Source organism: Grammomys surdaster, unplaced genomic scaffold (genome assembly GCF_004785775.1).
Source record: "Grammomys surdaster isolate TR1022 unplaced genomic scaffold, NIH_TR_1.0 126178, whole genome shotgun sequence".
Taxonomy (NCBI): Eukaryota; Metazoa; Chordata; class Mammalia; order Rodentia; family Muridae; genus Grammomys; species Grammomys surdaster.
The window spans coordinates 8,543,913-8,571,219 of NW_021620984.1; the positions used below are offsets into that span (position 1 = coordinate 8,543,913).

At 41.4% G+C, this 27,307-nt stretch overlaps 2 protein-coding genes across 3 annotated transcripts in view; both read right to left on the reverse strand.

Annotated features, from left to right (window-relative positions):
* Positions 1–4,338, reverse strand: part of Ccdc110 (coiled-coil domain containing 110) — a 15,144-nt gene extending 10,806 nt beyond the window's left edge. The window contains 2 exon segments of the mRNA XM_028757702.1: positions 3,928–4,063; positions 4,066–4,338. Of these exon segments, the coding sequence (XP_028613535.1) occupies positions 3,928–4,063; positions 4,066–4,338 (409 nt within the window).
* An 8,542-nt stretch (positions 4,339–12,880) lies between these two features.
* Positions 12,881–27,307, reverse strand: part of Pdlim3 (PDZ and LIM domain 3) — a 32,275-nt gene continuing 17,848 nt past the window's right edge. Inside the window, exons 4-8 of one of the 2 annotated variants that reach the window (XM_028757667.1) lie at positions 23,529–23,596; positions 18,650–18,913; positions 17,023–17,153; positions 14,659–14,770; positions 12,881–13,438 (exon numbers count right to left, since the gene is read on the reverse strand). In XM_028757667.1, the coding sequence (XP_028613500.1) occupies positions 13,249–13,438; positions 14,659–14,770; positions 17,023–17,153; positions 18,650–18,913; positions 23,529–23,596 (765 nt within the window). In that variant the 3' untranslated portion in view covers positions 12,881–13,248. Of the gene's footprint in view, positions 13,439–14,658; positions 14,771–17,022; positions 17,154–18,649; positions 18,914–23,528; positions 23,597–23,961; positions 24,150–27,307 lie in introns of both variants that reach the window. The other variant, XM_028757668.1, reaches the window with a different exon arrangement.

The following is a 27,307-nucleotide window of genomic DNA, read 5'->3' on the forward strand; positions in this document are numbered from 1 at the left end:
GGAGAGGGAGAGGGGGGAGGGGGAGGGGGAGGGGGAGGGAGAGGGAGGGGGGGGAAGAGAAGGAGAGAGAGAGAGCGCAAAACACCAGGTAGGAGCTAACACCAGGAGGTACATGTGAAGTCCAGAGAACAAATCATGGGAGTTGGTTCTCTCCTTCCAACCAGGGATCAAATTCAAGCTAGTAAGCCTGGCAGCAAACCCCTCACCCATCAGGTCACCTCATCAGCCTAAGAGGATTTATTTTTAACTTAATATTTTAGCTGTCGGAGCCTCTAACATGCTTGTTTGCTGGAAACATATTGCGGGGGGGGGGGTGTCTTCAGAATGAGGGATGCAATGGCAGAAGACTTCTGGATGAGAAGGAATCGGGATCACTTGGATATTGATTGAAAACAGCAATTCTTCCATTGACACAGGAAGAAGGGAGCTTAGCAAATGTAAGGATGGGGGAATTTTGGCCGGGTTGTTTCCACCTTTTCCACGAGATTATGCTATGAGAGAAATGACATAGTTAGTAGGGGGAGGGAGCATTTGAAAAGAGATTTATTTTGGCAATAAAGCAAGCACTCCAAATAGCATTGAGCTGCTCCTTTTAGCTTCATGGTATGATTCAGAAATGAATAGGTTTTCTCCAGCTCAGTCCTGGTGATTCAGTACAGGCAGTGAGCAGGCAGGAAATTGAGCTCACCTAGTTTTAAAGGTAATAAAGGAAATTTTGGTTTCTTCTATTAGTCTTTGGGTGTTACTCGTTCCTAAGGAAAAGTTCTTTTAAAATTCGGTAATGCTGAGAGAGTCACATGACACTCTATGACTCTGGAATTGGAAGAGGAATGATTAGAGACCCACGGGAGACAGCACAGAATCCCAGTTTAGCATTTGCTAAGACTTTGCTAAATGGGTGGTATTGGGAGGCATTAGAGGGAGTGAGGCCTACAGCTCCACCCCCAAAGAAGCTTATTATCTGTTGAGAATGTAAGAAATATTATCCGTATCTAGCCTATTGTGCTTTATAAAAGAGAAAAGAGGCCAGGATATGTTTGGTAGAGCCGGGTACAGTGAGGTGGAAGGGGTACCTCTGCAGGCCCATGCTGAGGCATCCCTTCTCCATGAGGGACCAGCCATATGATGGATATAATATAGAGTTTGAGGAGGGGAGTTGAGGAGGGAGTAGAGACAGAGAAAGACAGACAGAGAGAGAGAGAGAGAGAGAGAGAGAGAGAGAGAATGAAGCTTGTGCAGAGAGGGGAGGGGGAGAGGGAGAGAAGGGGGAGAGAGTAAGAGAGTAAGGGAGCTAGGAGGAGCCAAGCAGCCTCTTTTGTAGCAAGCCAGGCATTACCTGGCTGTTGCCAGGAAACTGTGGGGCGGAGCCTAGAAGGAATGCTAACACGTATGTTTCCTATTTCATATTTAAGCGCTGAAATAAAAAAGACTCAATTATCAATGGGTTGACCTTTTTATCATAAAGAAAAAGGGAGTTTATTTCCAAGCCTGCAGAAAATTATGTCATATTCAATATATGCAGAAAGTGTTAAGTGTGTGCCTGTGACTGAGGCTAAAGGGGACCGTGGAGATTTAAGAAGAGAAAAGTCAATTCTCAATTGCAAACACGAACTTTGTTGACAGGCCTCGTGGCATCTGCAGTTTAGGTGGCCTATGCAGCGTAGGCGGCCTGTGAGTTAGAGTACACTCTGCCAGGGATGCTAGGGTATCAGCTATGGACTCTGGCTGCCTGGACATGGACTTCTGGCTTTATAGCATACAGTGACAGGTATGTCTAAGCGCGTGTCACCCTTAGCATGACACAGCATGAAGTAAATACTCCAAGAGCATGCATTCATGATAGCGCAAGTCCAAATGCAAGGGGGCTGCTGAGAACTTCCCAGTGCTTCTCATTTGGTTCAGAATAGAAACTCAAATAGTTTCCAGGAGTTACAAAGTTTCTTCTCTCCTGTTCCACTCCAACCGTCTCCTGCTAGCGGCCCCAGCCCCTCATTCATTCTGCCTCACCCACAGGAGTTAACTTCTCAAATGTGCCAGCCCCCTCCCACTTCAGACCCTGGGCTGTTGCTGGTCTTTATGCCTGAAGTGTTCCTTTCTAGAACCTTTTGCCATTTCTTCTTTACCTCCTCTGGTCTTTGCTCAGCTGGGACCTGCTAAATGGAGCCCTCTCCTGTCAACCTTCTCCCTTTAGAACAGAAGAATCCTCACCCACCTGTAACACTCCAGATACTTCTGCCTTCTCTTTCCCCTTAGGAATGACTGCTACCTCAGAAACAATGTCTGCTCTCCCACTGACAGATAAGCTGAATGAGAGCTTGTATATATCGTCTTAGATCCTGTCTTAGTTTCTTTTCTGTTCTACTACAAAACACTCTGACAAAAGAAACCTAAGTGGGAAAGGATTTATTTCAGCATTATAACTCAAGGGCACAGGCTATTGTTTCAGGGTGAGTTAGAATGGGACAGATTCCTGAGTTGCATCCACAGTAAATAAACAGAGAGCAAAGGATGAATTCACATTGGTGCTCTCAGTTTCCTTCCTCCATTTAAGCTGTCTAGAACACAGCCAAGGAATGGCACTGCCCACAGTGGGCAGCTCTTCCCTCCTCAGCCATTGAAAGCCATGTGATCCCCTACAGGCAGGCTCAGAGGTTCATTTCAGAGGGGATTCTAGATTCTGACAAGTTGACAACTGGCCTTGATAATCACAGATGTCCAACACATCTACAGCAGGTCCTTCAAAATGGTTGGCAATTGACCGAATGGATGGATTTCAGAAGCAGAACAGGGAGGCCAGATCCAACATATTGCCCGTGCTGAAGTCCAAAAGTACCCCTCAGATACTCATTCTGACGAGTTAAGGTTAATTACGGTAACTAACTGCTTTTATTTGCATACATCATGCTACTGAGTATCACGGGGTTCTGGGTGTCAATCATTCACCGTGTTTGAGGTAAACTCTCTTATTTGCTGCTGCATTCATGAGGCTAAATGGCCCATGGCTTCCTGGAGTCTCTGTTTCTTCTGAGCCTGACCTTTACAGGGGATTTGATGTTTTCCCAGTAAGAGCTTCACTCACGAAACTATCTCCTCAGCCTCTAAGTGCAAAACACACACACTTGCCGTATTGAGGCGACTCCATCCCTTCTGACCTTTGTTGAGCTCAGAGGTAAATACCAGGCTAATTTAATGTCTTCAATCATCTACGGTGGTCTTTAGTCTCATTACCTTGCCCCACTTTGCTGGATGCTCAGAGAAGGCTACAGGTCTTAATGCCTGGTGACAGAGGGATGCAGAAAGCGCTGGTCCTGTCTTTCTCCATGTTCTCCATCTTGAATCAAGTTGCTTTTTATCAGGTGAGGTGTGGCCTTGGATTGGCCAAGGTGTGCCAAGCTTAGGCCCCTGCTCCATCATTTTTCTCTGCCTCACCTGGGGAACCCACAATGGGGGTCCTACCCATTAATCTAAAAGCCACCTTTGCTTATGAGCCCTGGCTCTTTCTCTTGACATCCCACTGTGCACCCATGTGAGAGGGAGGGGTGCTACCACTTTGGACTTCTCTCCAGAAAGTAAGATCCCAATGTCAGTGTTCTGTGGTCCTCAAGTCACTCTACACACCTAAATCTTGGTCTATTAGAACTCGTGGCTGTTTGGATTCTTTCAAATATCTTCCCCATGCTATAGCTAATTACCAACAAATATTTACTGTAAAAACACAGATTTTGTTAGAAAACTCATGCATTGTTTAGATGCCTGTCCAAAACTGAAATATCCAAACCAAACCAAACCAAACCACCAAACCAAACCAAACCAAACCAAACCAAACCAAACCAAACCAAACCAAACCAAACCAAACCAAACACCAAACCAAACTAAAGCAAAACAGCAAACAGCCAACTTTTTTTTTTTTTCTACACAGCATTTTACCTGGTTCACTGCCTCCGCTTTCCTTTACCCCCTCAGAGGAATTCAAGATCTTGGATGCTGAGAGGAGAATGGAGTCAACGTCTTCTTCTTCTTCCGTGAGGTGCTTTTCTGGAACGGACCCCAGCACAGCTTTTGGCGAAGAGCTGGAAGGTAGCCTGGGAAAGTGAAGAAGCGAGGCACGGAGATTCGGGTCGCCCACGCCCTCGGCGGCCACCGGAGGGCGCGCTGGGGCCAGGTAGAGATGTCGACTCTGCAAATAGGGCTGGAAGCTGCAGCCCGCCAGGGGGCAGGCGAGTGCTTTCTCACTGAGCAGGGGATTTGAGGTCGGGAAGATCCGCACACCAGACCCATCCGGAAAACTCCGGAGGCTTTGGGATAAAGGGACCTGGTTGTGGCTCTACTATCCTCCATTTCCCAGAGCTCCCCCACCCCACAGAGGACAACCTCCTGGATCGTTCTTACCGGGGCTCATTTCTGTCGCTTAAGTTCTCTCTACCAACTGCCTTGCCCCAAGCATTCAGCTCTGCCTCTTCTAGCCGCAGCATCCTGTTGCCTAGTAACGGAGGTCAGGAAGCCCTGCCCACCCCCACCCTTTTCCGGGAGCTGATGCAGGGGAGGTGATTGGTCTCCGTTTATCAAAGTACACTGATTGTCCTGTGCACTTGATAACGGGCTTGTAAAAGGCAGATGTTTCCCCGAGAAACAGAGTTTGCTTATCTGACTGGTTAGCAAGCACAAACTTTAAGTAAATGTTTTCAATAAATACATATGACTTATTTTGCAAATCAATTATTTCAGATAGAATATACAGTCATTGAGAATTGAATTTTAAATCTCAGTGAGTAGAAATTGACAGCCACAATGATCTAATAATTTATTACTTAGTAAATTACACATGGCTTACTTTCAGGGAAGAGGCATGATAGTTTAATGTTCGTTAGCTATACTTTATTATTTTCTAGAGCAATGGTTTCTACAAGACTTGGCAGTCTTTTTTTGTGGAATTGGGACAGCTTTAATATTTAAAAATTTCAGTCTAATATCTCTGTTAACCTGCCATTCTAAAGAAAATAATATAATTCACCAAATGCTGTGTATTAATGTAACAATGAAATATTATGTGACAATTCTAATTTGTGCATGGTGATGGTAAGTGAGTATTGGCTATTATGTAGAAATTGCCTGGAGACTTTCGTGAGATGACTAAGTCACAACGGCTGGCATAGAATGTAAAACAAAAATGATAGGTGCTTACAATGTCAACATGCACTAGACTCCACAGAAACCTACTTTTGTTTTAAGATAACTTCTCAATCAATTAATCTTTCAGAAAAATGACCTTTAGTAGAGAAGGTTTAAGTTTTAAAGATTTACTTATTTGTTTTGTGTGTGTCATGTGTGTATTTGTTTGTGTGCTCACACAGGTATATATGAGCCTGTGTGTATGTGTGTATGAGTATGGAAGTCAGAGACTTATGTTGTATATAATGTTGTATTTAGTTATTTTATTGATATCCACCTAGTGTTTGTGAGGCAGAGTATTTTGCTGAGCCTGGAGCTCACAGACAGTCTATAGTGGCTGGTCAGTGAGCCCAGGGAATCTTTGATGTACTGAGTGACAGGCATGCACTGTTGCTCCTGGCTTTTTACATTGAACATCAAACTCAGGTCCTGATGCTTATGTTTTAAGCCATTCACCAACTTAGCTATTTCCCCTTCTCTTGAACTATTGAGAGTAAATTCATCCCATCTCTCCTGAACAGTTGGGTGTCTATTTTATAAGGATACTGAAAAGAAGCACAATACTGCTGTTAAGATTCAAGATTAGCACTGATACATAGTCACCCTATAGCTTCCAGGCAGCACTGACGTTGTTGCCGTAATGCCTTGGGTAGCCACAGGTCCCAGACTGAGGGCCGATCACATATAATTTCAATGATCTGTTCACTTAATGTATTTTAGTCTGATCAGTTTGATGTACCTTGAACTCCTATGGCCTTAACATTTTAGAACATTCTAGACCAATTATTCTGTAAACTGTTTTCGTGTCTTTTGTGGAGGTTTTCTAGTGGGTGGATCAGGCCATGCACTCTTTGTCAGGATGTCATAATGGCTGTTTGTCCTCACTGTAGTCTATCTGGTGGTACAGCACTGTGGTCTGCACCAACAGTGTGATGTTCATTGGAAGACTTACTAATCTGTATCACAGATACTTAACCTTTGTTCTTTTTTTGATTAATAAATAGTTTGTGTAAAATATTCTGACTTACACAATAATTCTATTCTTCATACGCTTTTGATTTTCTAATTTGCCTATAATCATCTGTATGGATCACTGTTTCTTATGTTATTTACTAGTTAACAATGGGTTTTAGTCTATTGCTAATATTACTTGTACTGTTGCTCAAATTCTCCTGATTTGGTCGGCGACAATTTTTCTAACTCATTCTCATATCATAGACAGCAAAGTGTATTTTGTCAGGATTTGACTTCTTTGGCCAAATATTTTTGATCATCCCCACAACTGTTTTATAAAAGCCCCACTTTTTAATTATAAAGTCCATTCCTATAGGATAGAATTAAAATCTACATTATTATTTCTTTTAAAGCCAAGAGTCATAGCATTTCAAAATCTTTTTACTTCAAAATGAGTTTTCCTTTTAGAAAAATCTACTTTTGCCTGTTAACCAACAGCTTGCAGGTTCAGAATTTGGAACAAACTCAAGAGCATCGCACAAAATAAGCTCCTTGGGTCTTTTCTTAGCAACTTATCAGACTACAAGATGTCTGTTTTTTTTTTTTTCAGTTTCATGAGATCTTCTTTTAAACCTGGGATTAAAGGGCTATCACTAAGCGTGGATAGAATCTACAATAGTGTGATACTTGCCAGCTCACGCTGAGGACATACCAATATGACAGGTTCCCCTCCAACCTCCAAGGCTTGTGTTTTGATGGAGAAGAGAAGCTCATGACGTTGACTTAGGAAGTCTTTGGTGGATTACTGAAGTAACTTGAGGCTTGATCCAATGAAAACATCTCTACATCAAGTCCACATTAAGTTGCCAGCAGAGTTAATTTCAATCTGATTCTGTCTATTGAGAGCTGAAAAAATAAGTAAATAAAGAGGCCGCACAGTGGTGTCAGGTGCCTTTAATCCCAGCACTCCAGAGGCAGAGGCAGGTAGATCTTTATGAGTTTCAGGCCAGCCTGGTCTACAGAGCAAGTTCTAGGACAGCCAAGGATGCAAAAGAGAAACCTGTTTCAAAAAACAAAAACAACACAAAACAACAAAACAAAACTACAAAACACCCAAAAAGAATGGAGTAATTTTCATTTTAAAATAATTTATATTTTATATAATATACTATTAGTATTATTCGTGTGTGTGTGTCTGTGTGTCTGTGTGTGTCTGTATGTGTTTGTGTGAGTGTGTGTCTCTGTGTCTGTGTGTGAATGTGTGTCCCTGTGTGTGTGTGCGTGATGTGTGGAAGTCAGAGGCAGCTTTACAGACTCAGTGTTCTCCTTACCTTTACACAGACCCTGGGGATTGATCTCAAGTCTCCAGGCTTGTATGGCAAAGTTTCTACCCACTGAAACATCCTGCTGATCCTTATTTCAGGTAGTCTTTTTAGGGACAACAGCATCTTAGTCTGTAGTCCTGGCTGGCCTTGAACTATCTATGTAGACCAGGCTGGTCTCAAACTCATGGATATCCACCTGTCTCTGCCACCAGAGTGCTGGGATCAAAAGTGTGTGCACTGCCATGCCCAGCACATATTTCATACAATCTTAGTTTAAGATGATTGTATACCAGACACTTCTTATAGGGATAGTAACTAAGGTTAGGTAAGATATTGCACTTTGAATGTTGGGTATGGAATCATGACTTGTGTTTTTTGTAACTTAAAATGCCTGCTATGCCTTACTCTTAGAGAAAAGGAACATTTTTAGACACCCTCTGCATTCTTAGCCATTATCCTAAGTTGTTTTAAAAGTTAATGAAAATACCTGATTTATTTATTTATTTATTTGAACATTTATTTACTTATTGTGTGTGTGTATACATGGGCATGTACATAGCACACTTGTATACATGGGCATGCATGTGCCATGCTTGTATACATGGGCATGCACATGACATACTGAGAGTGTGAAGGTCAGAAGACAAGTTTCAGGAGTTCTCTTCTCTGTGTGGGGTTCAGGGATTTGAACTCAGGTCATTGGGTTTGGCATCAAGCACCTTGACTCACTGAGACATCTCAGTGGCCTCTGATTTTATGTTTGGTTGTTCATCAAGTAATCAAATGAAAATGATTGATAATAGGTCCCAATTCTAAAAATAATTACAATAATGTAGCCCACTTTGGAGCTGCTTGGTTTTACAGATCAGTCATAGGAAGCACTCGCATGAGCTTTGAAGAGCTCTGGGAGCAGATGAGAATAGTAAAGCAACTTCATGTCAGGTAATTGTGATTTGCCTCATGCACTAACAGGGGTGTGATTTTTGCCAGCTGCAGAGAGTTTAATTCTGAGGACTCTGGAGAGGGTATAAGGGGGGAGCCCCAAGAGGGCCTGTGGAGGCTGCTGATCATCCTGCTGCTCGTGGTCGATGCTGTTGTGGTTTGATGAGAAGTTGAAGATATCCTGATGATGAAGATTGGACTTGTTCCAAGAAACCATAGCCTAAAGAGGTCTATGCTCTCTTCCACTCTTACTTCCTCTCTCTCCTACCTAGAGTTAGGGGCTTGGAAGGGATTGGGGAGGAATAAGGGTTAAGGTAATAGAACACAATTAAAAGGCTAAAGAAATATGCCATCAGTCCCCGGAGCCATCAGAGATCTGCCTGAGGCAGATAGAGCAGGTGACAGGTGACACTTGTTTACTTGAATTCTTTTTATCCCCTTAGTCTCTCCTCAATGTTATTTTCTTACTTAAATTAAGGTGCAGCATAAATAAAAGAACCTTTGGCCGTGATGACATAATGATAGAGTAACGGTTACAGGCAGCAACTTCTCTTACAGATAAAATTAGATTCGCTTAAAGGGCAACTTGCCAAATATTTGTTTTTTTTCTAAATATTATTTATATTTCTGTATTTATACATGCATGATGTATGCATGTGTCTGTGGTTAGAGGCATTCTCTGGAGCTGAAGTTATAACCAATTGTGAGCTGCCAGATGTGAGTGCTGAGACATGAACTTGGATCCTCTGTAAGAGCAATGCACGTTCTAACCACGTAGTCATAGCTGTGTTAACTAGAGGTGCTAATAAAAAGACCCAAAGCTGCATCCTGCCTGCCTTGGGTGTCCTTGTGGTGGGCGACCGAGACACTTTATCTTAGGTAGTCATGAGTTAGCTGTTGATGGGAGACACTAATATGCTTTATGTTCCTCTTAACAGGTACAAACGTTTATGGTGACATGAATAGTTTGGTTTAGTATTTTGGCTTTCTACAGCTTGCAAATCTAAACAATGTCCAGTCCAAGCCTTTCTTTTCTCTCTCCCTCGCTCCCAAGAGAGCTTAGTCAAAATAGATTGTCCTTCTTCATTTGTTTATTTTTTGTTCACGACAAGAGTTTCTTCTACATAGAATTTCTGGCATGAATTTGTTACAAAAGGACAAAATACTGTGTAAGGAGGATATTTCTTTCTCATTTGTTTGCTTTAACAAGTTCTTTAGGGCTGGAGAGATAGTCAGTGTTTAAGAGTATTGGCTGTTCTTCTAGAGAACTCAGGTTGATCCCCAGGAGTCACATGGTGATTCACCATTGGTAACTCTAGTTCTAGGAAACCCAACCCTTTTCTGGCTTCCAAGAGTACTTTATATTCATGGCACACAGACATTCATGCAGGCAAATTACCCCCACACATAAAGCTAATAAAGTGTCCAAGAAAATGCCTTTACAAACTTCCTTCATTGGTATCATATTTGTATTATATATTTTTATGTCTTATCTTATGCATTTAAAAATAAATTTTCATATGTCATTCACTTCTTTCTTAATTCTAGTTAATTCTTTTAAATATTAAAAGCTTTGGATTATTTGAAGAATAGTATTGATTTTAAATAATGAACGTGCAGCTTTAGAGCATGTCTCACAAGCCTTAACCATATAACCTAATTAATTACAGCCATATCTCTCTGAAGTTTCAGATTTTACGGAGACTGTTAAATTTTACTATAGGTCTCTTATCAATCTTGAGTGTGAGCAATTCACTATGTACTCTAATATATTTAAAATATGTGAACTATGATTTAAAGGTAGCCACCGTCATTTCTTTGTTTGCTTATTGACCGACTAATTAAATGAGGCTCATTGCGTAGCCCAGGCTAGCCCCATCGTTCTGTTTCAGATTCACATGCTGGATAGCTCCAATGTGAAGATAATGTTTCAGACTCACATGCTGGGATTATGGGCATACATCTCCATGTCCAGCTTGGAAAATACTGTCTAACATCCAAAACACAGTGCAGAGTAATGTCTAATGCTTTTTCATGAGCCTTTCAGTCTTAATTCATTCTAATTTCAGTGAAGTTTACAGTCATCCTCTGTGCTTCCTTTTCTGGTTCAACAGTACTCTGTTCCCCCTTTCTCTGTAAGGCTCACCAACTCCCTGGAGGGGTGTGAGTGAACAACATAGGGTCAGAAGGAGAGTGTGCAGGCATTGAGTACTTCTTTGTTGTTGTTAGAGACAGTTGGTATATCTGGTTCTAAATGTGTGATGTAGCCAAGGATGACCTTGAACTTCTGATCTTCCTAAGTTTGACTCCCTAGTGTAGAATTACAGATGTGCGCTCCAACACTTGGGTTATTTCATGTTGAGGGAGGATCAAACTGGGGCTTTGTGTAGAGGAGTCATGCATTCCTCTGACATAGCCACATCCCTAACCTCTAAGTGCTTCTTAAATACTTCCTCGGATTCTCCTTTGGTGGCCCTACCTCTAACCCCTGGCTCAGTGGTGCCTGGTCTTGTCAATTCTCATGCTTTTCAAGAATCTCGAGAATAAGTCCAATTGCATTTGCATTTTCTCAGTTGCTATTTTTGATTTTTAATTTTCTCAGATTTTCTAAGTCCATCGCCTCTCATTTATTTTCCAGCTTCCAAAACTTTGTTTTCCAGAACAAATTCTTAAAAATAACCTTTGAGAGAAAAAAAAAGTTTTATATAATTCACATCCTAGATATCAATAAGAACTTACTATTTTTTTTTAATAGCTGTAGAAACAAACATGTTTTATTGCAGAGGTTACCATCTCAAATGCCTATGGGAGCCAGGCAGTATTCTCTGGAGAAATCAGGGTCAGAGACAGTTAAGTGTCTCAACCTGGACACTGTAAGAGGAAGACACCTGTTCTACGTTATCAAGTAGCAGCTACGGCAGGAAGACATGGCTGTGTCCACCATGGAAGGCAGATTATCTGAGGCTGTCTGCACTACCTCAGCTCACTGCTTCCCCACTGTGAGAATTTTAAAAGATCCGATTCAGGAATGTCCCAGGGTCAATGGTGAGAAAGCAGAAGAGAAGTACAAGTCAAGGGCATTGCTGTGGGGCTGGCTTAGGTGACTGGGACAGGGATTCCTAGCAGGAATTCTGTGGCAGACTGTTTGGGCCAGGGGCCAGAGGGAATTCATGTCCAGATTCAGAACTCCTTGGAAGACTGAGCTAAGAGTTTCCGAGATTACAGAGGAGTCAAGGTTAAGGCCTGATCTGAACTGTGCCAAGACAAAGTTCACAGCAAAAGCATGGAGATCAGCAGTGGGCACCAGCAAGCCCCAGTAGACCAGCAGTGCCCACCTTCTCCAGGAGATCCCCCCATAGAGGGGTTGTCTCCGGATGGGGGACAGGATGCTGCTGAGTCAGAGGAAGAAATGACCCTGATGGACCTTGAGCTTTCAGTTTCATTGAATGTTACGTGAACATTCAATCAAAAGCCCATGCTGGGGGCCGGAGAGATGGCTTATTAGTTAAGAGCCCTTGCCATTCCTGCGGAGGACCAGAGTTTAGTTCCTAGCACTAACATAGTACCTCATAACCTTCCACAGCTCCAGTTCCAGGGAACCCATTACTTTGCTCTAACCTTTGCAGGCACCAGGCATGTGTGTGGTACACAGACATTCCTGTGGGCAAAACACTCATACACACGCAATAAAATAAATGAACCTAGGAAAGAAAAAGAGCACAAGCCAAAGTAAAAAAATAAATGTATTATGGGAAAGGTACTGAATTACCTGAAACTAGAAGATTCCAGTACCCCTTGGACCAGCAGAGATTTAGGGCTCATAAGAAACACCGAGGGAGCTGGGAAAGTACCTCAGTCAACAAAGCACTTGCCTACCAAGTGTGAGGACCAGAGTTTGCTCCTCAGGACTCCTGTAAATAGGCAGAGGCACTGACAGCTGGTGATGCAGAAAAGGATAGATCTCTGGGATTGTTGGCCCTCCAGCCCAAACAGCAAGCCCTGAGTCCCAGGGAGAGATCTTGTCTCAAAACCCAACGTTGATGGCTCTTGCAGAATGGCATGAAGGTTGATTTCTGGCCTCCACAAACATGGTCACACTTATTCAGGCCCTCTTATATACACACTTGTACACACACGCGCACACACACGTGCACACTCACACACCCACACACCCACACAAACACACACGTGCGCACACACACGCATCCAACCCTTACCATATACACAAAGGACTGAGCTATGAAAACTAAAGAGGACACAGATTTCTTGAAATATTTGTTAATTAACACACTAAGAAATGAGTGAGTCCTCTTATTGAATCTGTTGATCGCTACTTCACTATGAATTAAAAAAAAAAACCAACATGCTCTGTGTATTTATTTTGCTTGGGCATTATCCAGTGGTACAGTTGTTTGCATGTAGAACAGAGCAATTCTGGAAATGTCTTCCTGACACACACTTTAGAAATAACAGACACAGACACCTGCAGATTTTGTTAGAGCCCAAGGCTGTTATTTGGCATTACTTACTACAATTACCAAAAGCAACTTGGAAGAAAAAACAAGTGGACTCCCCCAAATATCCAAGTGTTTACACATCGGATACTTGTTAACAGATGGCGCATGGTATTGAAACGTTATTGCTTTAAATGCCACTATTGTCCCCAAATATAAAGAATTACATTCCATAGATATACTTGTCTTTTGTCAGTAGGCAGGCCTTTGCCTTTCCATGTCTTTCCCTCACTACACAGTAAATGTCTAAAAGCCTCGGTTTTAGATTGGGAGGTGACTGTTCCCACTCCTCCTGTGAACAGTGTATGCGCATGCGTGCATGAGTGCTCTGGTCTGCAAAGGATTTAAGCTTTGGGGTACAGAGTGACAGTGTCGTAGCCTTCCGGGGGCCTCGTGCGGGCTCTCGCGTGCGTCTCACAATACAGCTCTCCCTCCACGAAGAAGTAGCCTTTCTGCTTGAGGTTGAGGTTACAGTCAGCACACACAAAACACTCGGGGTGCCGGTACTTATCCCGGGCCTTGACGACAGCACCTCTGTGGAGGAGAAGACACGGGTACAGACAGGTGAAAACATCACAGGAAGAGAAGAGAGAGGATGCTGCTATAAGCCGGCCTGTTTCACAGTCAGGGAAACACAGTGTACATCGGGCTGTTGTATGTGACAGCTCGACCACACCATCATCTTTCTCTGTGAGGTGTGAACACTCTTTAGAACCTCAGACAGGTAATCGGTGTAACCTATGTAACCCTGCCCCCTGCCCGCCTCCCCGTCCCAGCTTCTTTACAAGTGGGAGCCATGACCCCATAAAGGGGTAGTGGTGACTGAGTCAGGCTGTGAGGTGAAGAGATGGAAGTTCCACTGATGGCTTCCTATCCTTGCGGTCCAGCATTTACTCTACCCAGTAGAGATGGTACACCCAGTGGGTGGACTCACCTTAACCAAGCACACAGTTTATTGTTTTTTAGGAACAATAATTATTTTTGGTGACACCGTGAGCTGTACATTTTCAGAAGTGCTGCTAAGCTACCCCTGTTTCTTTCTGTCCCCCCTCTGTTCCCTTGGTTCTAAGCACATTCCTCTTCCCCCAATGCTCTCTTAGGTAATGGGGCAAATTTTGTTGCTCCTTGTGGTGGGAGAAGAGGATGAAAGGGTGGGAGAAATGTCCACATGAGACATATTTAAGGATGATAGGACTCCCTCAAAAAATCTGAATTAGCAAAGGGGGCTGTTTACATACACATAGAGTTTCTTGACAACGGAGGCTGGCTATATTTTAAAAATTTCTATCTTGATATTTATATAATTAAAACTGCTGGCCACAAAATGCATTTTGATTCACAATGTAACGATCCCTGCCTTTGTTTCTCTTCCATATAGAAAAGTAAGTATCCAAAGATTATATATTAATGAAATTAATTTTTAAAACAGAAATCATGATTCTTAAAAATTGCTATCACATATATGTTTGGTCAGTTTTGTTGTTTGTTTGTTCTGTTTTTGTTTTTATCTCACACAAGTATTTCTGAAGATACAGACTGCTGACTTACATTCTATGCCAATACGGAAATTATGACTAAGGCACACTGGCCAAATATGCTAAAGAGTTATTAAATGTTCTATTTTAAGTCAATGATTAGAAATTTAACTTTTCCAAAATCGCCTTTTCTATATAAAGTCTTAAAAGTAGGAGAGATGGAAAACTGCCAACAAGACACAGAGTGAACTCCCGAGTCAGGTAAAAAGTGAGACTTACACAATACCGCTCCCACACTTGTCACAGAGCGGCATCCTCTGGGCACTGCCAGCCCCGCCGTGGACTTTAGTAACCGGAGCCCTCACACTCCGAGTTCCAGCAGGACGGTCATCTGAAAAACAAAGTGTTTCCATTTATGGCGGGGAACAGCTGGCTCCAGTTTGTACTTGGAGTCTATTTTAAAGCGAGCACTTTAACTTCTATTTTAAAGTGTGTGCTTTAGCCCGAGGAATTCTTCAGCCGCTTCTGTGCTGTGGTTTCAAAGGGAGCAGGGCCCGTTGGTGTAAAAGAGGCTTGGTTCTGAAACAGGTCCCTTTAACATGAAACTACTTGCAAAATGCGCTGTTGGGAACCATCGAAAGATGCTACAAGCATTGGGCATCTTTCATTGGATGTCTTTTTTGTTTTGTTTTGTTTTGTTTTTTGGAGACAGCGTTTCTTTGTGCAGCTCTGGCTGTCCTGAAACTCTTTAGTAAATCAGGCTGGCCTCTAACTCAGAGTTCCTCTGACTAAAGGTGTGCACCACCACACCTGGCTGTTGCATTTGATGTCTTTTGTTTACCATTTCAATGACTTGAGACTGCAGCTCACCTGCTGCAAATTCAGATCATTGTGTATCTGCCATCTCTACCATCCACAGACAGGAACCGGGGACATGTAACCAGCAAACAGGAAGTGTGCTTTCCTTTCTTTTCAGTCCCTGAAACCTCTTCTTCACTTTTTGTGTACAAATTTGTCTGTTCTAGAGATCTCACATAAACTGGGCCAACCTGACATTTGCTTTTATGTCCTGTTTCTGTCACTGAGCATAAAGCTCTCAAGGTTTATCCCTGCTGCATCGTTCAGAGTCTCATGCCTTTTAAAGGTGGAATAACTTCTTTCTGAGCTACAAGACTTTGTTTATCCACTGGTGCCTCAATGGGTATTTGAGTGTTGCCACTCATTTGGTTCCTGTTAAGTGTGTTTTCTTTTCTGCTCTGAGATGTCTGCCTGGGCACAGAATTGCTGGGTCATTTCATCCCCCCCGCCCCACCCCATAGATGTCTGCCTTTTATTTTAAAAGAATCCTCCATCAGAGATGATGGACTTTAAATGCATCTCCCTTGTTTACCTGAGAACACTGATTATTTATTTATTTTATTTTTTATTTATTCACTTTTCATCCCTCTCACTGCCCCCGTCCTGGTCAACCCCTCCCATAATCCATCCCCCTTCCATCCTCCCCTTCTCTTCTAAGTGGGTGGGGGCCCCCTGGGTATCCCTCCCACCCTGGCACTTCAAATCTCTGAGAGGCTAGGCTTTTCCTCTCCCACTGAGGCCAGGCAGGCAACCCAGAATGTATCCCACATACAGGCAACAGCTTTAAGGATAGCCCTCCTTTCAGTGGATGGAGCTTGGGGAATAGGAGAAAGGATTGCAGGCCCCAAAAGGGATAAGAACTTCACAGTCAACTAATCTGGACCCTTGGGGCTCTCAGAGTCTGAACCACTAACCAAAGAACATAAACAGGCTGGATCTAGGCTTCCCGGTTCATACATTGTAGCAGATGCGCAGCTTGGCCTTCATGTGAGCCCACACAGCTGAGTCATTTCTTAATGAACCTTGTAAGAGGCAGCTGCTCTGCTTTCCAGAGTGGTTGCACCATTCACAACCATACCAGTGATGCACACGGCTTGCTCTTATTTCTAAGACTTCACCAACCCATCTTAAAGGGGCATTTTTGCCTTTCATATGACTCTTAAAGGGCAGTATGTATCTTTTGGGGGACAAAAAGCCTGAGCTGAAGTATGAGTCAGAGGAGAACAGAACTGGGTGAGAGGTCAGCTATCCTTTATACTGCCTGTGTGGCCTTATCAAAGTCCACTTTTTTTATGCCTCTGTTTCTCATTCGTCAAATTGGGCAAATAGTTCCTATCTTCCTGAGTTATTGTGAGAATTTGGGAAAACTATCTGCAAGGTACTTTGGCAAAGAATGAAGTGCACAGTAGATTTCATTTGGTGCTATTTGTTTGTTTGTTTTGCCCCAAGGTTGATAATACTCTAAGGGATGGGGCAGGAGAGGCTGAAAAATCTTATAGTATCTATTGAAAACTAAATCTTTGATTAATAAACTACTATGATGTCCTTGACTACTATGGATAGAACTTGGTTTGGGTGCTTTTTATTCAAATGAGTGGCTTCATTGCATGAATACTTAGACATGTGCAGAAAGTTCTTCCCCTAAATCCTTCTGAGCAAAAGACTCACTTTATTACTGACTAAAACCAGTCAGTATTCAGACATGCATTCCCCAGGACTCGGTTCTCCCTCCACACCTATCCGAGGGCCATTACAGACATGGCTGTTCATACTAATGGTGCTCACCAGGCCCGTCGTTCACCAGCTCCTGCAGCACCCTGAAGGAGCCTGACTGGCGAGGAGCGGTGGGTTCGTCACGATTGTCGTGGAGCATGCGGTACACATCCGACTGAGGAGGTACTGAGGCTGTAGGTTCACTGAAACACAAATATAGCTGGTGACGCATCATTGGGAGCCTCATAAAGCAAATGACAACAAATATCATCCTCTGTTTACTGCGAGGGCCGAGCAGGGCTTACTCTCAAGTGAATCTCTTGGATAAGAAATACCATTTGAATCCAGCTAGGTGGCTCCTGCCAGGACATGGTAATTGTCAAAGACAAGACTCATGTCTGATGGCTGGGTAATTATAGACATGAACAAAACTGCCCCTTTTTCTCTCCCAGAAAAAAGAGAGCAGACACAGTGGTGTAGGAGGGGACTCATTTTGACTATTCTTACTCATAGACGTTTAAATATTCCTATTTTTGATATGAAACCAACTTTCACATAACTTGTAAGTTGATGAAATTCACCCAACAGTGTTTCAAACCACCACGTACTGCAGTAATTCATCAATGTGTTTGTTAAGCCAATTACGCAATTTTTGAAAGAGTCACATTGATAATAATGAAAGCAGTTTTATCTGCTATGCTTTAAAAAATATATTAATAATAAACAATTAAAGATATAATAATTCTACTTAATAAATAAATATAAATATAATATAAATATATAATAAATATAATATATATAAATATATATTTATATACATATAAATATATATTTAAAAAGATATAAATATAATAATAATAATAATTCTACTTGTCAAGCACTAAATACTTGTTATTTTACTGTACTATCTAGGGATGTGTGTATGTGTGTGTATATATATACACACACACACACATATATATGTATATATATATATTTCTTTGCAAAATGGCTTTGGGGTTAACTCACTGTAGAAACCCTGAGGCAATTTTGATTTATTGTACATAACATTCTTAAGTATCACTATAATTTATAGAAAGTTATTTTGCAATATTAAAAGAAGTGATGGGATTTTATATTTCATAGTAAATCTTTTAAATTGGAGAAGCTCTGTGGCAAAGGTACTTGGAGCATCATTCATTAATAATGAAGAAGAAACTGTCAAAATAAAAACTAACAGGACTTGAATATCTTCACTAACAACTGGAAGTATTTGCTTATAAAAACTTAAGGAAATGCAAACATTTAAAACAGCAAAAACAATTCTCCTCTGCACATTTCCACTAGAAAAATAGAAAGAATCGTCTCATAATAGTGTTTCGACACATCCCCTTCCCATTTCTTTATCTACAAAAGACAGACAATGTAGGATCTTAAGCCACTTCTGAGACTACAAAATCAGTCACTTATAAAGAACACCGCAGCTTTCGAAAGACATCCATTTGGTCTTTATGTGATCTTATTTTTATTTCTATATCTGTCCTATCATCCATGTAGATAAGTTTTTTAACCAGGCTTAAATGTTTGCAAAACATTTTTCCCCTTGAAGCTTATGCATAGCCTTCTTTCCACCAAGACAATGTTAAAAGACACCACCATTAAAGTCGACATCAGCTACGTGTTTAGTCAATATGCCACAGTTCAAAAAGACTCATATTACCTCATGGAGGGTGTCTCTCCTAGAGCTGTGGAAACCTGACCCTGAAGTGTTTCCATAATATTGTCATCTGAGTACAACTGCATAGGAGTGTTAAACTGAGCATGTACGATCTTCACGCCCGGAAGTTCCATTTCCAAAGGAATGTTAGGGGCCATCTTAGCAGCAACTTTCAAGTCACCTGGGCAGATTGTACTAATGGTACTGACGGAAGAAGGGGTGCTACGTCCACTGCCACAGTCAATACCGGAAGGAGTGCTGCAGCCACTGTGTTAATGACCACGTTACGCAAAGGTGACGCAGGGAACCGGAAGAACACAGAAAACGGGGACAGAGAAGTTAGAAGGAAGTGGGGACAGAAGAGGTGATCACATCGATCTAAAACACAAGCTAGAAGGGCTTTCTAAAAGGGACGTTGTAAAATGTACATGCAAAAAGACGTGAACAAAACTAGAAGTTGCAGGTGATACTGCATTTGTTGGCTCGATTCTGTCAAGTTGAGGGTTAACACGTAGAAGAGTTGTACAGAAAGCAGGGAGATAGCAAATGCCTGTCCTCATTTTTTTTTTTTTTAAAGTAGGCCAAATAATTTAGTTTCTGAGGATATCACAGGTAAATGGTAGAGGGAGATTAGCTGGATATCCCTTTATGACTCTGAATTTTATAATTAAAGTATTAATGACTGCTATTTAACCAATAGTATCACTATGTAGCTTGAAAATTTAGGCTAGATATTTCAAAACAAGCATGCTTCAGTCACAAAGTCAAGCTTTGACTCCATAGTAATTACCTATGGGCAAGGTAAATAAAAATTGTATTTTAGAGCTATTTTATCAATATTTTACTGTTACTATTTCAATATATTTTTGTTTCAATATATTTCAATATATTTTGTTAAGAACATACTTAAAAACTGTTCTGTAACTTAATACAGGAACTAGAAACAGTCAATAAATGTGTATCACCTCGCTCTTGATGATTACAGAACAAATAGTTCATCTCACAATATTTGGATGCTACTCAAGGCTAACATTTGTTTCCTTTATACACAGGTGTCTCATGCAAGATTTTGGACATGCACATATATTTCCATGCAAATTTTTTTATTTCCCTTTAAGGACAAGGTTTAGGGACTTCAGTAATATTACAGAGGTTGGTCACCCTAGTCAAGAACTAGGGAGATTTTGTATTCTTTATGAAACTGAATTGGAGACCAGCCACACTGGCATGCATTTTGTTAATTAATTGATTAATTTGGCACTGGGAATTGAACCTCATGCATGCTAAGTAATCAGGCTATCACCAAGCTACAGCCTTAGCTTTCTATGAGCATAGTAAATCCACACAGGGATACATTTTATGAGAAATTGAAATGGGTTAAGAGAGTCTTGGAAAATGCACAGCCGTTTAGAGGAAAGCAAAAAGAGGTGTTGATGTTAACGTAAACCTCTGTTATAATTGATTTCCTGTTAGTGTTGCAGTGAACTTGAGACAGATACGTATATGTGGTGTGATTATCTTAAGGTCAACAATCTGAGCTGTGACATATGGGGCCCCATCTCTGCATTTACTTTAAAGGGCTACTGTTTTTAACTAGAGCCCCACATAGACGCTAAAACCCAAAAGGATGCTGAGCAGTGAGTTTTTAAAGTCAATGTTGCAGCTGGTTAGTTTAGACAATACTGTCAACAAATTAGTTAACTTTATTTTTAGGGTTTTGTGTTACACGATCCAACTTTTTACACCATCCCTTTAACTCCTGCCTGTTGAGAACCTGTTTAAAACCCAACGAGGACACTAGTTAGTTAGGTCATGTACCAAAATAGCACCTGGCCTTTTTTAGGCTCAGCACTAGTTCTCAAAATTAAGTTTAACTGCTAAAAGAAAGGAAGAAACTTTCCTCTTGTAGAGCAGTTTGGTCAGGATTAAATGATTTGACGTGAGCACAGTGAGGTTCATGAACTTGAAAACTGGGGCTTGGAGACAGTGAGTTAAATCTCGAGGGACTTGGGCCAAATATAATGGATCCATTCAGGAAAGATTTAGAACATCTCTGGTTTCCTGTGTCCCATGTGGGATGCTAGATGTGGGATAAACCATTATCAATGGGAATTCAGAGATAGGCTTTATTTTGATGTGTAATTAGTAATCCTGGTCTGTTATTAGGGATTGGATATAGACATGGGTGTGCATATGGTTTTCATTTGTCAAAGATTGTGTCTCTATTTCTCCTTCCTTTATCGTTTGGATTAGGGGCCCTGTGTCTACTAAGTGGAGGAAATGATGTAACAGCAGCAAGAGTGACCTTTTATAAACACTCAAGACAATGTTGAAAGAGTTCCTGTGTCTGTGATTTAAATAAGACGGTTCTCAGGGATGCTAGACCCAGTGGAATATTGTCCCGAGTTCAGAAACTTATTCTTAGTGACCCAGGATGCAGATGCTAATTCTATCTCCTTAGGCTGTTTTGGTCATGTGGCAAGATCACCATGTAAAGAGGAAGGGGACTTCAATTACTTCAGAACCGGGTGGGTTCTTCCACAGACAACGGACTTCCCTGGGACTGTGTTCAAACTTTCGATGAGGAGGGTGTATTTCTGGATGCACCTTTTTTAAAACTACCCAGAAACATTTCATTTTCACATTCAGGTTTATATATATATGTGTGTATGTGTATATGTATGTGTATGTGTATGTGTATGTGTATGTGTATGTGTATGTGTATGTATATGTATGTATGTGTGTGTGTGTGTATCTGTATGTGTATGTATGTATATGTATATATATATTCTCGCCTATATTTTGAATTATCGCTCTGAGTTTATATTTTTGTATATTTCCATACAAAAATGCTAATGCTTTCAATGCCTTCAAGCTGTGATCACATGAGCCCGAGGTAACACTCAAACACCAGGTGCATTGACTCCTATACCCACGACACCTGTTTGACTTCAGATTAAACGAGCTGTTCGTTCACAGTACAGTAGTAGCACGGTATGTAGCCTCAAAATTCTATTTCAGTGAAACATCCCCGGGAGAGAGCAAACACGTTTGGAGGCTAGACCAAATTAGTGAGGTGACAGAGGAAGAAAAGCAGAAGGGAGAGGCCTTTCCACCAGTCTTTTGGAACTGAACACAGGTACCTGTTATTTACTTATTTACATAAGTTTTAGAAGATTCCTGTTATTCTGTTGTATTAAGAGGTACGTGCAAGTGACACACTTGTGAACCCTTTGTCCTTATCACCACAGTCAAGTTAAGATAACACAGAAGAAAGCCTCTCTGACCTTTGAATTTTTGTGTCATCAAATGTGTTCCCGGGTCTATGTTTATTCACTATGTTTGGCTGCCTATTATTCGCTTAGCATTTTGAACTCTTACTGCAGTGTGTTTCATGACTGCAAGTGGAGTGGTGTGGGGGTAGTATTGGAAAAAAGATGGAGAAAAGGAACAGAAACAAGGTATGGAAGAAGATGGTGTGGAGCCTCAGGGTGGAGAGGGAGAAGACCTTCTAATTCCTCTGTCTCACATTCAGGAAACACTGGGGACTCTTGGGAGTTTTATTCCTCTACCCAGTGCGAGTGTGTTGAGCTTGCTTATAATGGTCCAGGCTCATCTCTAGGTGTTTGGGATCCAACACAGGGCTGCTCAGTCACAGACCCTGTGTTTGGTATCACAGCATCTCCCCACCCACTGCCCCCCATTCATGTTTCTTCCTCTGTCTGACATGAAAATTGTGTGGTTTGTTTGGAGACAATCTTCTGGGTCTTCTTGTAGCTTATTGCAGGGTCTCCACTTGAAAATAATGTATTAAGTAATGATTTACTAGCCACGGGGGGGAGGCTGGTGGAGCACCTACGGGTTCAGTCACGTAATTGTGAAATGTACCAGTTAATATGCACTTTAACAGTGATGAGCATTTCAATAAGCTGGCATGTAAAAGCACTTAATTACCCCCTCCCCATAAAGCAATGGGAGGGATAAATCAATCTTGCCTATGGAATGAGCTCACCTGTGGGCTCCCAGTTTGGGGTCCATGATGCAAACCATTATGCCATATTACTAACCAGACAGGATCAACCTAGTCTGAAAAACAGCTTCCTTGGGATAACTGAAGGTCAGAATGAAATTTCCTGAAGTTGCTATTTGCTTTCCACTGAAGTTCCATTTCTAGATGAGATTCTAGGATAGATTGTGTAGCCATCGTCGTTTCTCTGATTGACAGGTAAGAATTCCTGCTCATTATGGTTTATACAATGTATCCAAAGCGAGTCAGCAGTACTCAGTAACTGACCCCCTTTCCTCACGATATCTTGATCTCCACCAGACTGAAAGGTCTCTTTCTCAAGGAGTCTTTGTTCTTTGTCCAGATGTATGAACAGTTATTCTTATATAAGGGGCTGGTAAGTTTGAAGGTACAAAGAGAAGCAGGCATTAAGGGGGATGGCCAGAGTCTGTCAAACGCAAAAAAGCAATCCTGGCCTCCCCTTACAACTACATGGAGCTGCTTGCCTTTTTTTTTTTTTTTTTTCTTTTGGTGGTGCAGGCTGGGCTTTCCTGATCTGGGGGAGGGTACATCTGCCTGACTCAAAGGTCACTATGTTTTGGATGGGATCTCCAGGGCTTCTGCGCCACTAGTATAAATACTCTTGGTGATCACATAGAATTTCATAGCCCTGTCATCTAGTCAATATTTATCCCTCAGAAATGGATGCTATTTGGCTACTATTTGCTGCTAAGTGAGTTGTTTCTTTTTGCTTTTTGAAATAAGCTTCACAATAAAACGTCACTCCAGACACCTAGAAGTTACTTTCCCTGGTGATTAGTAAGAACTCATTAAAGCAACATGCACTTCAAATTTCACAATCTCAGAATTTATGACCTGGTTCGGCCCGGAATTATGAAAGGTTTGGGCCGAATATTGTGCTTGTGTTCAAAGTAGTTCACATCCTGTAAAAACAAAGGGTTAAAGAAAAATCTCTCAGGGGAGGCTCAGTCTTCTGAGGGTCAAACGTAAATGCGTGCGAACTGTGCAGAAGGAATCATTTACCACAAAATATTAACATGACAAAGGAGGACAGCCGATAAGACTAGGGATCCCTTTTTTTTTTTAAATCCACACAGCCGCTAAAGACTTTTGAGAACTGGCTCACAGGGCTTCGGGGCAACTAGATCCAAGTTTGAGATGCTTCTCTTTAAAAAGGAAAGTTTGATAGTACCTTCTAGAAAATAAAGGAGTAAACGGCAAGATCTGGACCTTGGAATAGAAACCGCACCATGAAGAACGCCGGCCAGAACTGAACGTCAGTACTTACTTTTGCGGTGAGCTGGGGATGAGACCCCGCAGCTGTCCGTGTAGCGCGTCTTGGATATTGCTAGTTGAATAGAGCCCAATTGGTGAGTTATAGGAAGCGCTCACTACCTGTCTTTTGTCATCAATGTTTGCTGCTGCTACGAAAGGCTGGGCCCTTCTGTTGTGCGCGGTACCAATGGGTTTGAATTCCTGTACATGGCAGACAAAATACACAGAGCCACAGAGAGCGCACAACAAAGATGTTAATGAACAAAACTGTCAGCAACGCGATTGTTAAGTAAGGAAGGCATCGTTACCTGCTATAGGATTAGCAAAAAAGGTTAAGGGGAGGGGATTAGGGTCCGCCTATCAAGTCTCTGAAATTCACTCGTGCTACGTTTGTCTATCAAATGTTAGACGCCATAGACTGCACCTCATTTGATACCTCCAAGTTCAAACAGTGTCTGTCCTTCTTTTCTGGCTTCATCTGCTTCTTTTATGAGACTCCAAAACCAGTGTATTAGAAGTGAAAAAAAAATTTTTAAGTGTAGAATAAATTATCTGACTTAATGGTCTCTCTAGCTGCAGTAACTTGTGCTTTCTTCTCTATAAATACCTTTTTGCTTTTGTGATACTTCTGAAAAGAACCCAGCATCCAGCACATCCCAGGCAAGCATGCTACCAGCACATCTGAATGAATTTCCCTCCATTTTAACAAGTGAGGGGATAAAAATCAGTAGGTGAATGAGCATTTGTGAGTTACCATAGTCTATCATTTAAACTGAACTAGGCAAAAATTTATTTTGTCTTTAAAAGTATCTAAAATGACTAAACCCAAGTCGTTAATTTGAGTATGACTATACTTTCAAAAAGTAAGGAGAACAGAAAGGCTTTTGAAAGCAGCAACACCACACACAGAATTCCTTTTGTTTTTTTAAATTGAGATAATGTTGCACATGTATTTAAAGAAATCTTTATGATCGTCTCTTTCTTAGAAGACAAATGAATCTAAAGATGTGTGTGTGTGTGTTAAAATTAAAAACAGATTTTTACTCTGTTGCCTGAGGAACAGGACCTCAAGCAGAGTCTAAGCCGTCAGTTTGAAACGTGCCTGAATGACTCGGCTAAGTGTAGGAACCATGTTTTCTAGTTTTGAATACATGGGTAAGTTTCAAAGCGGTTAGTTTTTGTCTTAGAAGCTCCAGAAGAAACTAGCAGGGCGTTAAAATACACACGCAACTGTTCTTTGTACAGATGTTTCTATTTGGCAGAAATAGCTCCATTGGTCTTCATACTCTTCATTTCTTTTGTGAATGTGCGCTCGGTGTTGCACACAGATTTGAAATAACGCATAATTGGTTGAAATGTTTCCCCATATGGGCCGACTGAGCTTGTTAAAAGTAGTTACGACAGTGCAAATGGAGCACAGCTTCAAGTGCTAGCTAACGAGTCATTTCTCCATCTGTTCCCAGTGACATTCCACCAGAGAATCTACCATGATATGAAGAACAGGGTTTGTCTCCTCAACCTGGGACACATGTGTTAACAGTCCCCTGATTCTCAAAAGGTTTCAGTTGAGTACAACTTTGCCTGTGACTGTATAGTGTTGATAGACTGACTACTTAATACTTGTTCATCTAATTTTTTTCCTCGACAAGAGTGGATCGATGCTGAGGCCTTGGCTGGATGACGTCATTCTCGCCGACACTAGGTAGCAAGAGTATTGAAACCACCAAATATAGTTTTAGAAATGTCCCAGTGTTGGATCTCATACCAAGTAAAAATATGTGTACAAACATTTACAGAGTCATACAGCCTGGGGTGTTAGCTGACTTCTTAATGAATTTGGATTGGCTGTATTTTGTGATTACCGTCTTGACTAACCGTTATTACGACTTGAAATAACTGTAAGTAAGGGCACCATTCGTGGTTTGAGCCTTAGTAATGCCTTTTGATATGAAAGAAGACGTCGGCTAATTGCCCAATCCGGCTTTGATGGATTATAAATCTTCCATGCTAATTATAGAGCGAGTCAGTCAGGATAAGACAAGACATTTCAGCTTTGTGGGACCTAGTTGGTTTTATAGAACAAAGTACGGAATGTCTTTAAAATCTTGGTAAGTAGCATTACATTTACAATAATTAATTAACACACTATGATGGCTTGATTAGGAAAAAAATATCTGCCACTAGTTTTTGTTTCATGTGCTCTCAGAAAATGAATAAAGGTGGATGGCAATTTTCCCGCAATGGGAGCAGCTCCTCTGAAGGTATTTGTGCATTCATAATTCCCAGTAGGACTTCCAGATGGCAGTGCATAAGTTAACCAGCTCCAAGCCTTTTCTTTGTGATTTTCAGTTTTGAGTTCTCTCTCTCTCTCTCTCTCTCTCTCTCTCTCTCTCTCTCTCTCTCTCATTAGAAATGGAATTGGTTAAAAGAAAAAAAAAACTCTATTTTCTATTCACACCATAAAAGGAAGTCTTTCTAATACAGGCATAAAACACTTTCTGTTTAAGCTTTGCAAAGCGTTAGTTTATGGGTCTCTATAGTTATTCCCCAAAGCACAATGACGCGTATACACCAAAGTTAAACAAGAAACTTAACGATGGCACAGAGAGGCAGCATTCTGTCCAAGGGTTACATCATTGTTGATGGCCAAACAGCGTTCAAAGGCAAAGCCAATTAGATGTCTGCTAGTCCACTTTAATTCCCTCTTTTTCTGCTTTTCTTGGAAAAGCACATGCAACACAGATTTCTTATGTAGCAGTTTCTATGTAGTCCAGCTGTTGGTTTACTCTACTCAGAGAAAGCCATCAAATAATTCTGACTGAAAGGGGGAAGTCACTCAGATTAATTCTCAATTTTAAAACATGGCTTTAAACGTTAGAGGCTTGTATTCAGGAATAATATTTTGAAGGAGTGAAATGGTAGAGCAGCCGTGGCACAAGTTATGGATTTGATGGAAAGGCACTGACGGCAGAAAAATGGGGCTCCGCACCATGGCCTCCCCGGTTCTCAGTTCTGGAAATGACAACACTCAGAGACAGTCCACCTTAAAGTTCTTATTTGATGATGCTGTTAGGCTGTCTATGCTGCTCATAGACAAAGTGTCCAGGCTGTCACTTCTTTAACTGCAGAAGTGTGCCTGACTCGTATACTTTGTTTCTCTTATTTACCTGCCATTTTCTAAATCTTTCATGGGAAAACCACAGGGAAGCAGGAAACTGAGGATGGGGAAGCAAGCAAATATTTGATGGAGTCAAAGTGAGGTAATGAATCTGTAGCATCAGGCTTGAAAACTATGAAGCTATCCATTCACACTCACCCTTCAAGTGGAGAAAAAGTCTCTCTCTCCCTCTCCCTCTCCC